The 18,317-nt window shown below is 40.9% G+C and overlaps 2 protein-coding genes across 2 annotated transcripts in view; one reads left to right on the forward strand and one right to left on the reverse strand.

Moving 5' to 3' along the window:
* Positions 1-11,613: 11,613 nt before the first annotated feature.
* inka1a (inka box actin regulator 1a) lies at positions 11,614-15,653 on the forward strand. Its single transcript, XM_020510835.2, has 2 exons — positions 11,614-11,893; positions 14,502-15,653. Exons 1-2 carry the CDS (start codon positions 11,843-11,845, stop codon positions 15,483-15,485), a joined length of 1,035 nt encoding a protein of 344 aa, XP_020366424.1. The 5' UTR covers positions 11,614-11,842; the 3' UTR covers positions 15,486-15,653.
* A 3-nt stretch (positions 15,654-15,656) lies between these two features.
* The window catches only part of uba1 (ubiquitin-like modifier activating enzyme 1), a 272,418-nt gene continuing 269,757 nt past the window's right edge, over positions 15,657-18,317 (reverse strand). The window contains exon 23 of the mRNA XM_048606255.1: positions 15,657-17,910. Within this exon, the coding sequence (XP_048462212.1) occupies positions 17,775-17,910 (136 nt within the window). The 3' untranslated portion in view covers positions 15,657-17,774. The remainder of the gene's footprint in view (positions 17,911-18,317) is intronic.

Below are 18,317 nucleotides of genomic sequence, written 5' to 3' on the forward strand. Positions count from 1 at the left end.
CCCCTTCTCCCAGCCCCTGACATATGAGATACCTATGCCAAGTGTGGTCATACAGTGCTCACTGCTGGAAACTAGGTTGATCCTTATTAGGGATGAATACCACACCCACATGATCTCCTTCCCATCCATGCTTTACCGTATCCACACCAACATCCCTTTACAAATACATTGTTCCCTTTCACAAATGTCAACCTGCTGCCCAGCCTGTCTCCAATCCTCACTAATGCGTTCCTTCACTTAGTCCTCTTCCCAGAGTAGTGGAGTGGCCCCTTTCCCCCCAGATCCTCCCCTTACCGTTTGTTTTTATTGGATGGACCTGAAGGACTGACCGTAGCCAATCCTTTCAGAACCTCTCTGGGCAGCTGAAACGATAGTCATCCAGACCCTTGACTGATGCCTGTACATCTCGCCAACTGTGTTAGTGCTGACTGTGACCAATTACCCGCACTGTGGAGGCATGGGCCCCCCTGACCAAGAGCACTCCAGCCATGGCCAAGCCCCTGCACTCTTCCTATTTTGTATGGTCTGATGGTTGGCTTGCACATCTGGTTTGTTTGCTGTGTAAGCTTCTGGCACATGGTGCATCCGTGAGACTGAGAAGCAGTGTACTGTACAGGAAGACACCTGCTCTTTTGACTGAGGACTGCTGACCAGCAAGGCAAGCTCTCTGTCTCTGTAATTGTGATGAGGTAATGATTCTGTGAGGCTCGAGGCAAGTGCATGCTAAGATAGAAATTTTTTTTAAAATTCCAAAATATACTTTATTCATAAAAATATTTTTTTATATACATAGTCACAAATGTAGTTCAGTTCATACAGTAGCATATCAAGGAAACAAACAATCATTGGAGTTTGACTCTATTCAAACAAACCAAAGGCAACTCTTACTTGAACAAGACTATTATTACATTCATTTGAGGCACCGGGAGGGTCCAAAAACTGAACAGACTCCAATTTAACATCGGCAGAAAGACGTCAGACGGTGGTCTTTTCTCACTGCTCCTTGACGGCAGCTGCCCCAACTTTAAGTGTGTCCCTCAGAATGCAGTCCTGGACCTTGGAACATGCCAGTCTGCAATGTTTGGTCAGGGCCAACTCCTTATTCTGGAAGACCAACAAGTTTTGGGCAGACCAAAGAGCGTCTTTCACCGAGCTGAAGGTCTTCCAGGCACAGTCGATGTTTGTCTGTTGTGCATCCCAGGGAACAGAATGTAGAGCACAGAGTCCTGCATCATGGAGCTGCTCGGGACGAACCTCGACAAAAACCACTGCATGTTTCTCTCGGCCTCCTCTGCAGAGGCGCATTCCAGAAGGAAATGTGTGACAGTCTCTAAACCCCCCCACAACCTCACCCAACACTCAGCCGCTTTGGGGGCAGAGTGCAGTGATGCAGACAGACTGGGCTTATAAGGAGGATCTCACAAGTAGTGCCCTACTCATCATGTGAACAACGTTAAAATGCAGCCTGCGTGCAAAGTGTCCTTACAGCAGTTTTTAATTGCTAGTTACTGGTGTGACCTTTCATGCAGCTTTAAATTGAATAAATGAGCTACAAATGGATCAGAAAGTTGCCATGAGAGTCCCAAAAGGCTGACAGATGTCAAAGGCCAGCGTCTGTTGAGAGGTGAACGCAGCAGTGCCTTGATATTGGAAAATCTCTTCTCGCTGCTTGGAATTCTGTTTGAAAATGCAACTAGTTGCTCCCAACATTAAGAAAGGCCTTGCCCAATTTATTCGCCCAGATTTCCCACCACAGCTCACATTGTTCAGGCCCCTTTCAGATTTACAGCCAACCACATTGCTCTAGTTCTGAAGTAACATATTTTTTAAAAAGCCAGACTGGCTAAGGAGGGCAAATTTCCTTCCCTGAAGAACATGAATAAACAAAGTGAGTTTTTTTTACAACAATCCAGTAGTTTCACAATCACCACTGCTAACACTGGCATTTTTATAATTCCAGATTTTCATTAATGAATTGAAATTTCACCAGCTACCATGTGAGATTTGAACTCATGTCTCCAGGCCTCAGGCTGATTATCTATTTACATAACCACAATGCTACCGTTGCCAGTGTTTAAAGTGGTTAGAGATGACAGAATCAGAGAGGTTCCAGAGATGAGGAACTTCAGTTATGTGGAGACATTGGAGAAGTTGGGACTGTTTTTCTCAACGAGAATGCTGAGAAAAAAATGTGATAGATGGGCGCAAAATCATGAGGGGGGATGGACAGAGTATTTAGGGAAAATTGTTCTCATTGTTTAAAGAATCAAAAACAACAGTGTGTAAATTGAAGTTCACTGGTGAAAGCAGGAATGGAGACATGGAGAAAAACTTACTTGTGTGGTAAGTGGTTCGAGTCTGGAGTACACTGACTGACAGTGTGGTGCAGGCAGCTGTAATTGCAGCTTTCAAAAGGAAATTAGAATATTATCTGAAAAGGAAGATTTTTCAGGATTATACAGAAAGGCAGGGGAGTAGCACTAAGTAATTTTTTTCTTTCAGTGAGCCAGCATGGCGCAAACTCCTTCTGTGCCGTAACCATTCTGTGAATTATTCTTATTACACATTTGACATGATGCTTCAATGTATTCATATAGCTTTAAAGGCTGACATAGAGGTACCTAAAGAATGCATGCTTGTTATTGTTAATACTGCTGATACTGTCACTGGTAATGTCACGTTTAGGTGGTGGCAGAATTACCGGCTGAAGACAAGGTTTAACTGTACAATGATTGACTCATCAAAACCTTTCAAAGAGTCCATTAAGAGATAGAAAAGAAGCCTCCATTCTATTCTTGATGTCCCCAACCCAGTACTCACCAGCCATTCTGTTGGTAGCTTGTGCTTACTGACAGGGACCATTGTCAAACACAGCTGGGAGCATGGTGGTCAAGGGAAATCGGCTCTTTGTTTGCTCTGCACCATGTTATATTGAGTGCTTTGTCGAGTCTTAATCAGTCACAGGGGAGACATGGAAGCGCTTGAGGTGACGAAGAGAAAGAGTCATGCGATTGATTCAGAATGGGGGAGGATGTTACTGAAAAGAATAGTGGGACATGGGCTTTTCAATCTTAAAAGCAGGTGACAAGGGCATAAATTTATATGCATATAAAAATAATGAACACAGGTCCATTTAGCTTTGAGGTTCCTAAATCGTTTTGTTTGTGGACCATTTAAACAGTGAAAAAGAAAATGCAGACCACTACCTACGTCACCTGTTTTCACTTGCCAATGCCAAAATACTAATCTGAATTAATGGAAACTTAAGAAATCTGTAAAGATTTTCCTGCTTTTTTCACTTCTAAAAGTAATAAATTTATGTGCATTATTTTGTAAACTAAGTATCATGAGTTAGCTATTCATCTATGCCAAAAAGAAAAACATTAAATTGTAATATTTTAAACGTTAATACTGCAAGAGACAGCATGGCTTATGGGCCATGGAAGGCGTATTTGTAACGTGGCCAACAGATCAATTGTCAGCCAGAAAATCCTTCCAGTATTCTTGATGACAGGCAGTAAGAGTGGGAGAGTTCCCTGATCAGTTATCCTGTAGGTGGTAATGGTAAACCACTGTGGCACTTTGCCGATAAGTGTGGAACCATCCAGTGGAACTCCATGGCCCAACTCTTGGGAACAAGGATGGGAGAAAAGACAGGTATAGCTGACAAGAGAACATGTTTATTTGATGCTTTCTAATAAGTGTTATAAAATCATCACAATGAACTCCTGAGAAATTAATTCTTAATATGTCTATTTCAATCATTCAATATAAATGTGACTTAAACCTTGCTTAGAAGGCCTTAAAAGACCACGTTGTTGATGACAGCTTGTATTGTGCACATGGGTGCCAGTCTAGTTGTCTGATAACACTTGAATAGTGAGGGTGAGGAATATGGTCTGTGCTCTCATATGAGCTTGGTCGTGGTGCCCATATCAGTGACTTTCCTTTTGGACCAGCTCATGGACCACTTGGAGAAGCATCATGGACCAAATTGTGTGAATTACTGATCTAGCTAACCCAAGAGGATAGAGATGCCCCATTCAAACAAGGTAGAGACATTCTCCACCCACCCAAAGCTTAGATATTAAAGGAGATAGAAATCTGAATCTAGAACTCCAGTTTCCCTGAGATCATGATGGTAAGACAAAGTAACATAGTTTTAAACTATTGAAAGGTAAATTTTGGGATGTCAAGTTCCTCACTTTTACACAAAGAACCAGCAATGTTTGGAACATACGTTCTTGTAGACTTGCTATCTTTTATGAAGCAGCTGGATGCTGTAATCGGGTGTGCAAAGTTGTCTTTTTTAGACGGATGAGCAAAGAGTGAATGACCTCTTTACCTTTATTTATCTAGTGGAGATCTTACTGATTTACTGATACATCTGTATCCTGTGTGCTGACATAATGTGAAATGAAGATTAACATTACCCTCTCATGTTGCTGCCTTAGGAGAACAGACTGTGCACACTGGACTGTCATTTTGATTTCAGGTACTTATATATCACTTCTCATCCTTTTTAAATATCCACGTGTCCTCCTTCACATCATTGCCTTCCCCTCTTCCCTTCATTTTTTTTGCCCTATATATCCCTCAGTACCTTAACCTTGCAAATATCTATCAGTCCTAGTTTTGAAATTTTTAATTGAACTGGCTAAACTTTTTTGGGGGCATGTGAGTTCTGAAGTAATATTGGAACTCAAAACACTGGCACTGTTGTTCTCTCCACAGATACTTCCACAGCTGCTGAATTTCTCCAGCACTTTCTGCATTTATTCTGGGTTTCCTCTGCTCTTGGTGGAAGAGGAGTTGGAAAATCCAACTGAATAGAGAACAAAGTTACAACAGTCTCTCTGGAAAGTTGATCAAAAGACAATTATGTAGGTCCCTGTAGTGACCACACCAGAAACCAGGAATACTCAGGCTTCATTCATGGAGTGAGTGAGTTTTCTGAGTGTCTGTCAAATGGCAGCAGGGGAGTGATAACTGGCTTCACAGTCCCTGACCTAGCACTGGGAAAAGACTCAGTCAGGAACAGCTGTGATTCCGTCATGACCTAATAGCATGCTGATATCCACCATCTAGCTTCACACCTGAAAGGTGGGCATTTCTGAGACATAGTGGGAAGTTGTAGGATTCTGCGTAATCAAAAGTCAATACTGTCATGAAGGAGGAGAGAAAATCTGAGTGGGGCTGTGTGTAGAGAGAATCGATTGAAAAGAACTAAATCACGGGCAAGAATCTAAAAATGCCATGCGTGATATTTGGTGTGATGATTTATCCTCTGTGTTAATGCTCTTGTGGTCACGTAATCCAATCCTTACCACCTCATTATTTCCTGCATTAAGAAAAAGTGAGCTAAATTTTTGTGTATCACTGTCCAAAGACAATATTGCTCCTTGCAAAGAGAACACACAGTTCTTGGCATGGTTGGTGATTCCAAAACAATAGCATATCAAGACAAATCAGATCACATCACTGATCTCATTAAATCACAATTCAACCCTGCCCAGACAGTGTGATTTTTAATCTGATTTTGATTATATTTCATGTCACTAGATAAGCGCCTAGTCTGAAAAAACAAAGGCGTTAAATTACTCTTGTGGCAGTTAAAAGGCTTAACAGCCCAAATCAACAGTAAATATGACAAAGAAAGTAGTTCATCAATTAAAAAAAAAGCAGGGTGGTCTGATAATAGAGCAAACTTTCAAGCAGTGAGACATTATTTACAGGTACTCCTCTCTATGAATGTACTGAAGCAGTGATAAACCTTATGGTTAAAATAACAACTAGGTTTTGGGGAGGTCCAATGAACTTTCTGGGTTGCAATAACGAAGGAACTTGTAATAGGACAGATTCGACAGCAGAGGGCAATCAAACAATATTGGGAATGGGCACACAGTCTGAATGTTAAAATGCTGTCTAATATATTTTGTTTCACGAAGAGCAGGCGCCACACAGAAAGTGACAGCCGTAACCGGTAGTTTAATAGAATGCCAATGTTAAATTAGTCGATGCAACCACCACCCGCCACACACGCAAAAGCTAAATAGAAATAGGGTTTACTGCGTTATAAATGATTAGCTTGTGTTGCGGCCGGATTTGGGGTTAAGCAAACTGTGTTCCTACATTGCAAAATGTAGATTATCTTCTCCCATCAAGGCGCTGGTTGAAGCAGGATGGAGTTGGAAATTGGATGAATTCATTCTGGGGGAAGAGTTTTTTTTTGAGATGTTATCTCTTGTCCCGGGGTCAGTTCACAACTGTTCAGCTTTGTTTTTACGTTGACTGGCTTAAATTCGCTCTTTTAACATATCAGTTCTTCCGTTAACGAGCAAATCATTCAACAGAGGGAATTTGACTCTCCAGACAATCCCCGCGGGCATTTTTCCTTTATTTTTAAAAGTGTGAGATCTTAGAACAAGGTGACGAAAGGCCCCCTTCCCCCCACCCCAGGTACTGCACTGATAATAAAGTATTAAATGTCCCGGGCTGCAGACAGTTCAGGGATCCCCAGAGCTGTGGGTGTGTCTTTCGGGCAAGACGGGATTGAAAATGTGTCACTGGAGAATTTCAAGTTGTAACATTTCCACCACCGCACGCGTCTCTTACCTGAGACCACGCGACCAAACCAGCACCTTGACACAATTCAAGGGAAATGTCCCAGCAAATAGCAACATGCCTGGAATATACCCCGCGGCTGTCTACCGTGGCAAGAGAACACATGAAGAATCCGAATCCAATTTATCCTGTTTTTAGGGGATAGAGGGAGGGGTGGGGGGAGACCTGAAATGAGATCATTTCCACTACAGGTAATCACTGGGGACGGATTCTTTTCTGATCACATGTGCTGGCGAAACAACAGAAATGAGAATTACACTTTCATAAATAACACCACCACAGGTGGTACGTTGTAATTACAACGTGACATGTTTACACTGGCAGTTTCCATGCTAAATGAAGCCATGGCGGTTATGACAGAAATATGAAGGTAAGGACAAAGTATGTGGCCTTCAAATGAAGACTGAATAATATCTGTGCGTCCTGTTTCATTAATGTTCTTCCCTCTACTTCACATTTGTATGTTTTGTATGTGTAATGTTTTCAGGGATGGACTAATATATTTTACATACACAGACATTTACACTAACACGGATATGTGCATATTGTGACACAGCCACAGCCCCCTAAATCAGGACTAGAAGCTCTGGGCTTGAGTTCCATGCTAGAACATGGAAGGTGTCAATCATATTGTTGTTAAACGGGTTGATTGTTAGCCTGTTAAACCTTCCAAGATGCCTGATGATGAAAGTGGGAGAGTCCCATGGTCAACTGTCCTGCAAAAGGCAATAACAAACCACTGCAGTCCATTACTCAGCTATGGACCAATCCAATGGAAATTCATGGCCTATTAATGAGGATGGGGGGAAAGACAAAGACATAGATATGCACACATTTCTTGTATCACAATGACTTCTCCTGTCACTTCCCTGTTAAGTCTACTTCTCTACCTCCCTCTTCTTATTTCAGAATTATCTCTTTGGCCAAACCTTTAGCTATACCTCCCTTTGAATCTCCTTAAGGAACTCCATGTAAAATTTTGCTCAATGACCCATGAATTGCAATGGGATATTTAAATTCTTAAAGTCTTGCAGGAAGGCAATGGCCTAGTAATATTATAAACTGAAAACAACAAATGCTGGCGATTACAGCAGGTCGGGCAGCATCCATACAGAGACAGCAAGCTAACATTTTGAGTCCAGGTGACTCTTTATCAGAGCTCAAGTGTTATTATTACTGGACTATTAATACAGAGACCCAGGTAATGTTCTGGGGACCCAGGTTCAAATGGTAGATGGTGGAATTTGAATTCAATAAAACTCTAGAATTAAGAGTCTTTTGATGACCATGAAACCAATATCGATTGTTGGAAAAACCCATCTGGTTCATTAATGTTCTTTAGGAAAGGAAACTGCCATCTTTACCTGGTCTGGTCTACATGTGACTCTAGACCCACAGCAATATGGTTGGCTCTTAACTGCCCTCTGGGCAACTGGGGATGGGCAATAAATGCTAGCCTAGCCAGTGATGCCCTCATTCTGTGATTGAATAAAAAAGTGCTATATAAGTTGTTGCTGCCATTCTATTTCCTTCATATTTTTGTCATGTCTTGTCTGTCTGTCTTCATTAAACTTATTCATATGAATTTCCTGTGATTGCAGACTCTGCATTCTCAGCCCAAGTTATGTGACACTGTTTCGATAGTTATTTTTGAGATCTCCACCATTACCATTTGCAGTGGTAACTCCATTACCTGACCAACTTTTGCCTTCACATCTCCATCTACCACCAGCATCAGCAGAGCATACCAGTAACTCTTATACAACTGAACTCCAAACCCTAACTCTAGACCTGAGTGTTGAAGCCACCAACTATGTTTCCATCTTGACTTGGTAGAACCCAGCTTCAGGTTTCTTAAACATATCACTAAAAATACATGCAATGAAAAGATAAGCATCAAGAACCTAAACTAGTTATGGGTAATAGCGGGAAATATGGCTTTAAGACTTGTTTTGTATTATTAATTCACAGGATGTCAGCATTGCTACTGGGCCAACATTCATTTCCCCTAATTAATTATCGTTAAGAAGGTGACAGTGAGCCACCTTCTTGAGCCATTGAAGTTCATTGGGAGTAAGTAAATCTATAATATTGTTAGATGGGACATTCCTAAATTTTGACAGTGAAGGAGCAACAATATAAAAATCATGTTTGTGTGTGGCTTGAAGCAGAACATGCAGTTGCTGATGTTTCCATGTATTTGCTCCTCTTATCTTTCTTGGTGGTAGAGTATTGAGTATTGAGTAAGGAGTACTGATGAGTTGCCATGGTGCATCTTGTATTTACTTCTCTCACTGTGCAGCAACGTTGGCGGTAATGAATGCTTATGGTAGTGGATGGGGTGCCATAAAGGTTATTAGGTTAAGGATGTCAAGATTTGGGGACATTGACTTGCTTTGGGTTGGGTGCAAGTGAGGGAGTTAAATGGTCTTATCCCATTGTGGTTCGGGCAAATATTTATAAATTTAAACATACAATCCTTCCAAATACATTCTGTAACACAATGATCACCCCTGATTATTTTTCCTGCCTTCTCCTGTCCTGTTGGCTCTGGTTTCTCCTTTATCACTGGCACTGCCTCCTGTTTTCGCAGAAGCATTCTCTTTCTTCATTGTCTTATGTGGACTGGCACGCATAGTTCACTCACTAGGCAAACCAATGGTATTGGGTGGGGAATGAAGGCAAGTACTGAGGGGATTGTCATGGATTGTAACATCAGTGATTTCCTGATGAAATTGCTTCACTGAACAGATCAGCTGTTGCATCATGAGGCCACCAAAATATAGCCTGAGAGAATACAAATGTGATTGGTGTCCAGTGCAAACGCCTGGCTTTTCCTTTGTTCTGTAACGCCAAGTGAAAACTGTGTGTTCCTCGAAGATAATGCCATTAGGCTCATCTCACTAAGATACAAACTGAACTTTAACTTCCTGCAGTCAGGACACAATAGCCTTCAAACTTGTAATAGGTTAAAGCCAACCAATGTTAAAGTTACTATTTCGCTCTGAAACTTCCCTATTGATTAAGATCGACCTTGGTGATTAAATTGGATATAATGTATTCAAATTATCATTGTACATTGCAGTGGCATTCTGTACTAACTTGAATGGATTGCTTTGATTGATGTGGTATGGTGTTGGAATGTTTGAATGATAGAGAAAGAAAGACTTGTATTTATATAATGCCTTCCATGACCTTAAGATACCCAAAATACTTTTCAGCCTATGAGGTACATTAGAAGTGTGGAGTGAATGTTGTAATGCAGAAAATGTGACAGTCAATTTGTGCACAGAAAGCTCCCACAAACAGTCATATTAAACTGACTTGCTAATCGGATTTTTTTTTGTGTGTGTGATGTTGATTGAGGAATAAATGTTGACTGCTCTTCTAAAACATCTGAGAGGGAAGTCAGGACATAGGTTTAACATCTCATTCAAAAGGCTGCACCACTGATGGTACAGCATGCCGTCAGTCTTGACAGGAGGTGGTGGTATATTGGTGTAGAACCCCAGTCTAATCTTCTGCAAACATGGGTGCGAATTCTACCATAGCAAGTGGTCATATTTGAATTCAATAATAATCTGTAATAAAAAGCTAGGTTAATGGTCACCGCATTTTGATTGTTGTGAAAACCCATATAGTTCATTAATGTCCTCTGGGCAAAGATTTCTGCTAATCCTTAACAGATCTGGCTCACATGTGACAGCAAATCCACAGCAAAGCGATTCTTAACAGCCTCTGGGCAATTAGGGATGGACAGCAAATGCTGGTCTAGTTTGAGGCATCCGCATCCCATGAACAAATAGAGGAAAAGCCTGTGTTGATTCCTTTTGTGATCACATCTTGAACCATGTGACTGAAGAGTGAAAACTGAAAGAACTGCGGGTGCTGGAAATCAGAAACAAAAACAGAAATTGCTGGAAAAGCTCAGCAGGTCTGGCAGCATCTGTGATATCAGTTCTGAGGAAGGGTCACTGGACCTGAGAGTTAACTCTGATTTCTCTCAGCAGATGCTGCCTGACTCACTGAGCTTTACCAGCAATTTCTGTTCTTGTTTGTGACTGAACAATGAGTGTGTTGCATCTGAGACAGGGCTGATACGAATTATTAAAAGGCAAATTACTGCAAATGCTGGAAATCTGAAATAAACACAGAGAGAATGCTGGAGAAACTCACCAGGTTTGGCAGCTCTTTCCACAGACCCTTCGAGATCTGCTGAGTTTCTACAACAATTTCTAATATAGATTACAGTCCTCACCACTGCAACTCAAACTATATATTTCTCTAACTATATTCCTCTAATTAAAACAACGATTGCAAAATAGTTTAAGAAGTTTTGCTTCCCAGTATGTATGTGTGTGTGACACCATTCCTGGGGCTTTCAAGCTGGGGAGTTGGGACTTCACCCAGATTCTGTATACAAGCCAAAGCTAAAAAAAAACAAGTGACCTGGAACGTTAAGTCTGATTTCTCTCCATAGTGGCTGCCAGACCTGCTGAACTTTTCCAGCAATTTCTGTTTCTGTGTAAAAGCCCTCAGACTAATGAAGCAGATTGATTATAGGGATACCACCCCCTACACCGGGCCTGTGCACAATTTCTTACGCAGATTTGTCCCGTTGATGAAAACCAGACTCCCAAATGTTAAAAACGCAAGAACTAAAAAAAGAAAGTTGCAGCAGATTCTTGGGAACTTTATGAATTTCAAACGTTCCAATTTTATTTTTTTTAAAAGGAAAGTTCACAGCACTGTTTACTAAGTCAAAATATTTGGTGCAACATATATAGGAGATTTTTTGACGGGCCCCCTCTGACACTTGGCGGAGTCCCAATTTTTCCACATTGTAAATCTCTGTTAAACATTCTGGTTTAAGATTACAGAGCGAGGCGATTGGCCCGGCGCTTGCTTCCCGAGGGAGGGACCCGAGTCTTGATTGGTTGATTTTTAAATAGGGGAGCAGGGGAATGGGGAGGAGCTTGCGGAGGAAAACTATATATGAAATAGTCATATGAGTATGCCAGTGTGTCTGAAATCTGCAACAAGACAGAGAAAAAAAAATTAAGAGGGACTTTAAAAAAAAAAGAAAAAGAAAAAGAGAAAGAGAAAGAGAGGGGTCAAGATTTAAAGCGAGTGAAAAAGCAGCAGCGATTTCTAATGTAGAGACGGAGATTGTTGACAGGACAGTGCTGGAGGGGAGGCTGCAGTACAGAGCTTGGTGATGCAGGACGCAAAACTGGATGATTTCATTTGTCATCTTCGCAAAGAAATGGTGAGTTAAACAGAGGGTTCATTGGAAAAGTTTCAGCGGCGATTTGTGTCGACTGTGCTTTTTTTTTTGTTTAAGAAAAACTCCCCGAATGCTAGCAGTTATTTCAAATTTTTTAAAAAATAGATTGATAGGGATTGGATCACTGCACCTAAAAATCCAGTAGCTTTTGGAACCCTAAATAATTCTTTAAATGACACATAGGACAGTCTTTGAATTCTCTATACTGTACGTTATTAGAAATTTTTACATATTTTACAGTTTTTGGTGCTCAGAAACGAGTCAAGTTTCTTAACTTGAAACGATATATTTTTTAAACCTTCTGTTAGGTTTTATGATCTAAGATTATGGGGGTGTCCGGTTGAGTTTCTGGCTGTGGCTGTGGTTTTGATTTAGTAATTCCAGTCTTTCACGATAAAAGGAGCACAGGGTTCAATATAATTAGCAGTGTGGGTTGGGTTTGGGTGGGATAATAGAGGCAGATGCTGTGGACAACATTAACTCAAGCGATACACCATTCAGCTAGTTGAGAACTGACCGCACCCCCCGCCCCAACCCTGCACCAAAACCTTCATCGGGGGGAGGGGGAGCAGTTTGGGAAGAGAATGCGGAATCCTTTGTGAAATGCAGTGTGCAGTAGGCCAGGTGAGCTGTAGTATGTCCAGGTGCACTGCATGAAGCACAGTTAACGTGTTAGTACCTGCCCGCAGCGCCTGTACTGCTGGAATGGAATGTTTGAGAGAATCTGACCTTTTTACTCGTCTCTAACTCATCAGAAACAGCGAAGGTGCTGCCTTCTCCACAGGGAGCCCAGCTCTCCTGGTTAAAGGGGCCTCTTTGAGTTCTCCTCAGAGCTTTGCCGTCAGCCCCAGACATTCCTAGGGACTGTCCAACGACAACCTTCAGCGCAACCACACTCGAGGGCTGGTTGGAGAAAGAACAGCAAGATCCCAGGTTTCAGGCTCAAACGTAAAGTTATGGTGGGAGGGAAGGAGAAAGAGGTTCTCATTTCCACCCGTTGCATCTTTCACTTTCCCTTTCCCATTCCCAGCTTGGGGTATTGGGCCAGGGGGCGATGTGGAGCGTGCAGTGAGCTAGTCGCAAGGAAGGAGTGATGGGCCAAGTGGCCTCGTGTCCTGAAGACATTAGACTAACTATTGACCAGGGATGCAGCTCTTGATGGTCCATTCCGACACCAAAATGTATGTATCGGTTGGGTCGCCAGAGGGAGCTCAGTGGACAACTTTAAGCCTTCAGCAATTAAATTCCCTCGTGTCAATTTCCCTCGTGGACCCAAACTGCAAAAGACATCCAAAGTTTACACTAAATCAAGTGTTACTCTGCCGGAAGTTAACTCCTCCTTTCGTTGAAGTCGGGAACGGTTTAGATAAGGCATGCGGGGCACCTACCGACCCAGAAAAGCTTTAATTTACTTTATCGGCAGTATTGTATTGTAAATCAGCGTGTGTGACATAAACCTCCAGGATTTGCTGAAGACCTCAATTTAATTTCGAAGCATGTATTGCAAGAATCTGAAGAAATGAAAACCATCTTGGGCAGTGTCATTGGAACAACATACGTTCTAGATCTCTCAATGCCTGCCCTTGATACAGCTGAAGCTATGGCTATGCTTTAAAGATTATAAATAAAGCTGGCTTCACACAATAGAAGTCAAGTGTTTTGCAGGACATAATGGGATTGGGGCTAAATAGATATTCATGTATCCATTAATCAGTAATGGAATTACTGTGGATTTTAGTGGATTGGAAGACATTTTGATTGTATGGGAGAGAAGCAGGTCAATCAACAGACCCTGATATATAGTGGAACATGGGTGGGCCATTCAGCCCCTCAAGCCTATTCAGTGCAATGATGGCCTATCTGAATCTTGGCTTCGTCAACTTTCCTTGCCTCCTTTTCTTTTTATACAATTGTCGAGCAAAATTCTATCAATCTCAGATTTGAAATGATTATTTATCATCATCTCCTTTATGTGGGGAAGTTCCAAACTTGTATCACCTTTTGTGCACAGATAGTAAAGCGCATGATTATGTGGGATATACAGCACAAATAGGCCGCTTGACCTTTCCATTGTCTCTGCTCCACTAGGGCCTCCTTCCAACTTTCCTCAAAATCTTATCTTCTATTCCCTTTTTCTTCCGCATACTCGTCAAGTTCCTCAAAATACATTCATACAATTTGGTAGCGAGTTCCATATTCTTGAAATCTTTAGTTGAAAATAATTCTGAACTCACACTTGGAATTCTTTGTTACTACTGTACCTTATGCACAGAACATGAAGCCACATGATAACGTAGACATGTACACAGATTTGGACCCATATGAGAAAGGTACATACATTATACACAATCATGTGTATTTATATGTGTACAGGCATATACATTTACACTTCCACATAAGGAACACCCGACCGCTTACACAGTGATACTAATGCAAGTATTTCCATTTGTAGGCACATATTTCACTCGCTCAAATTGAAATGAGTAAAATAACTTTTCAGCAAATCAGAGTCCTAAAGTATATTGAAAAAATAATTACCTATAATCAAATTGAATTGCTTATTGTTTTCTTGGATTTTGTCTTTGACCAGATAAATATGAAGGAGGCAGGGGCTTGTCTTCGAGATCAAATGCAATGCATGATGCAGGCATTGCAGGACCTGAAGCAGATTCACAACATCAGCACCCTGAGCCTGAAGGAGGAGGAGGCAGCACCCTTGGCCCCTGTCAAGGGAAGGAACTCACATAGTTTTACCTCCGATGTCTCTGAATCGGACACATATGACTCAGCTTGTTGCCTTGTATCTCCGAGAAGTGAAGAGGAAGGCAGTCCATCAGTATTTGCATCACCCAGCAGTGACAGAAGCTTAGAGTTTGACTCTGGCTATTCTGAAGCATCTGGGCCCACGTTGACAAAAGCAGCACGAGTAGGAAGCTCACCGTGTTTGAGGGAGAATAGACTTCCCACTGCTGGGATCTTGAGAAATAAAATCGGCTTAGGACCAAACAAAAAAATAAGACCTAAATCTACTTCTGATGTTTATTCAGAACAGTGCTCCTGGAAGATTTTCGATTATACAGATCCAAATGACTGGACAGTCAATTTGCTCTCCCAAAGCAGGAATAGACAGCCCCTAGTACTGGGAGATAATTGTTTTGCAGATCTGGTGGAAAACTGGATGGACCTTCCGGAGGAGACTGACGAGATGATGGAACCAAAGGCAAAGGATCACTCCGGCAGATGGTTGGGGAAGCCTCATGAATTCATCCTGAACATCTCTGGAAATGTGAGGCGTAAACTGGCCAACATCTCGAGATCTGACAGGTCAAAGAGTACAGATCCAAAGCACCAAAGCAACAGAGACAACAGCCATGCACATTTGCAATCAAAGAGACTCTCTTGTCCGACAAATTTGGGTAATTACATGCCAAAGCTCTCTTATCTGCATCGTTCTCACACGAACCTACCCCAGACGCATGAAGCATCAACAACAGACTTTGATAAGTTTATTGCTTTGATGAAAAGCAGAAGTAGGAAACCAATTATTTGCAAGGACACAATTAGTTATGTATAGAATAAACAAAATGAACACTGACTGTTGCACTTCCAACATGAGGTGTATAATTAATCTCTTTTTTTGTATCACTTTTTGATATAAGCCAAAATGTTTATAGCCATGTAGTTTGTGTACATACATTTTATATTTTATACAGTGCCTGAAAATAAACAAATGATTCTTCAATGGTTTTGCTCAACAAATTTGTTTATTTGGCTGTCAAATTCCAGTACAGATAATCACTACAATTATATAAATGTGTGTAATCCTTTCCATGGCACACTAAAGATATTTGTCTTCATTAGCATTTTCTGGTGTGTGCCCTCTGTCCAGCTTTACACTTCAGTTTGATTCAAAGCAGAATCACAGTCAAACTCAACCAGAATCGGCCCTCACTTTACAAACAGTTAGCATCTGTTACTAAACAAAGTTGGCTCAATTAACCCAAAGTTCTCATAGCGTTGGTGATGATTAACTTCTGCATGGTTCCTTCAGAAGGGGGAAAAGAAATTTAACGTGCTTTCTTTTCCTTCCAGTGTGTTTCCATAATTAAGCAAGCTGCAGAATATACAATCCTAGTCAATATAAAAATTATTCTTTGCAAACTGGGGTCTCTACAACAAGAAGCAAATTGAGATGAGTTCAAAAAGGGTGGAAGCCAGCTATATACTTAATCTCGAGGAAGCATATTAATCATTGTATTGCTCTGTTTTAGTTCTGCATTGCAAGAGTTAAGTACATTAGGTGACCTACCTAAAAGCAGATCCTATTCAAAAGCCTATCACATTTCAAACGTTATTTCTAAAATTATACAGCCCTCACTAAGTGTTCCTCCCCTTTGGAAAATGTGATGAATTGAATATGTGGTACAAGGTGACCAGAAATGAAAGAGGCTATTCTCAGCATTGTGATTATTGTGGCTGCATTGTGCGCTCCCTATCACTATAATAATCAGCAGCAGATGCTCAGGCTCTTAATACAAACCCACAGGAAAAGTTACCAGGGTAAAATCAAAATGTTTTTCATCCATAGCTGGACTCTTGTCACCCAAGGAGACTTGGCAGAGATTGAGAAACTCCAATTAATCCTCAATCAACTCAAGGACTAGATTAACTGTAGCTTGAGAGCAACTTCAACCATTTCTCGCAGTCAAAACAAAACAAAACAGTGTGGGGGACACAGGAGTAAAGTATTACAGGAGAGAACATAGCAAAGTATCATTTTTAACTGAAGCTGTTTGCTTCAATAAATTGTGAAAATTAAACTTGAATTAATATTTTGCCAATTTTCTTATTGTTACTTAATACAACATTGGGAGGTTTAACAATTTCAGTTACATTATGTATGATGAGGTCTTCCCACTCATGCAACATTCAGAATGAGGCAGTCTTGTCTCTGACAGGCTTGTGATTCTGAAATCAATCACCACAAGATCCAAATCTTTCCAGAGTGCGGACGGTTTCTTTGGTGACATTTTCCTCTGCGTAATCACTTTTTCTTTCTGTCATTACTTGTCATTAATTGTGTTGCCAAAATTAATATGGTTACTATTTCCAAGTTCAAACCATCCTATTAAACTGCTGGTTTGGCATTTTTAGTCAATATGTTTATTGGCCTTTCATATTAAATGTATTTTAATTTGCAGGGACACTTGTGCTCATTTGGTGAATGGTATCTGAGGATTTGCTCATGGTTATGATTGGTCACTGCTCTGAAGTGCTTTTAAACATGACTCAGATCCGGATAAAATTTATCTGCTGCCAGCCATTCACTGTTGATGAATATCTTTCGTTACTACATGGAACTTGCATTTCTCACACTAGTATGGTGGCTGTAGGCAATGGGTGGCAATGTAAAATGCTCTGAGTGAGCCTGACAATGTAGTGCCACATTACTGAATTAGGAGCCAGCCTCGTGTGATTGAGACAACGACAGAATGGAACTGTGGATGTCCCAATGTATGTCAAGTACGGTCTTTACTGTGAACCGGAAGAAAGATTCAGGGGACATATTCACCATGAGACAGAGTTAGATTCAAAAGTAGATTCTGGAATGAAATAACAGTGCAGCCTAGATGTTTTGCTTCAGGCGTCACTATTCAATGATGAGTAAAATGTCCAGACGTGACTTTGGAAATTTGAACCAATATCTGTGGTGTTTCAGTTGATCATTAACTACATAGAGTATTTTAGGAGAGCAAAGAAAACAATAGTATTACAAATATCTAAGTTGGACCAATAATGATGGAAACAAGTGCAAGTAGCTGAGTGAGAGGTACATGGAAGGAAGCCTCAGTACTCTTTTGTTTTACCGGATCTGGTAGAAAATAATAGGAAAATTAACATCATCATCTTCCTCAGTTGTACAGTCAATCTCCAACTTCAGGGCCTTCACATGCTCCTCGATGTTTTGCTGACTGAGCATTGTCACAATTTCTGATAATCTGAAGAGAAAGAAGGAAAATATTAAGGAGAAATTTTAAAATAAGTACAACCCAACTACATTTGACACCAGAAACTATTTGATATCTAATTGTATTATGTAACCTTATTACAATTCAATTGATCCAAACTGTGGGGTTTATTTCACTCTTTGAAAGGCAATTTTTTTTTGTAACCATTACCATACAGATCATTTGTAGAGTAAATATCCATGTTCACAGAATCAGAAGGCTATTTGGCCCATTCTGCCTGCATGGGATGTTCAAACAAGCATCATTACCGAGTGCCAAGCTCCTGCTTTTTTCTCCACATATTATGTTTATCCAAATATCGCCCCATACCATTCTGAATGCCTCATTTAAACCAGTCTCCAACACTGTACCAGGCAGTGCCTATTGAGTGGAAACAT

Source organism: Rhincodon typus, chromosome 16, assembly GCF_021869965.1.
Source record: "Rhincodon typus isolate 14 chromosome 16, sRhiTyp1.1, whole genome shotgun sequence".
NCBI lineage: Eukaryota > Metazoa > Chordata > Chondrichthyes > Orectolobiformes > Rhincodontidae > Rhincodon > Rhincodon typus.

Bases quoted from the DNA above. Each gene is read 5' to 3' on its own strand.
- inka1a (XM_020510835.2), top strand. From the start codon at position 11,843: ATGCAGGACGCAAAACTGGATGATTTCATTTGTCATCTTCGCAAAGAA. The intron at 11,894-14,501 runs GTGAGTTAAACA...GTCTTTGACCAG, and splicing joins GTCATCTTCGCAAAGAAATG to ATAAATATGAAGGAGGCAGG.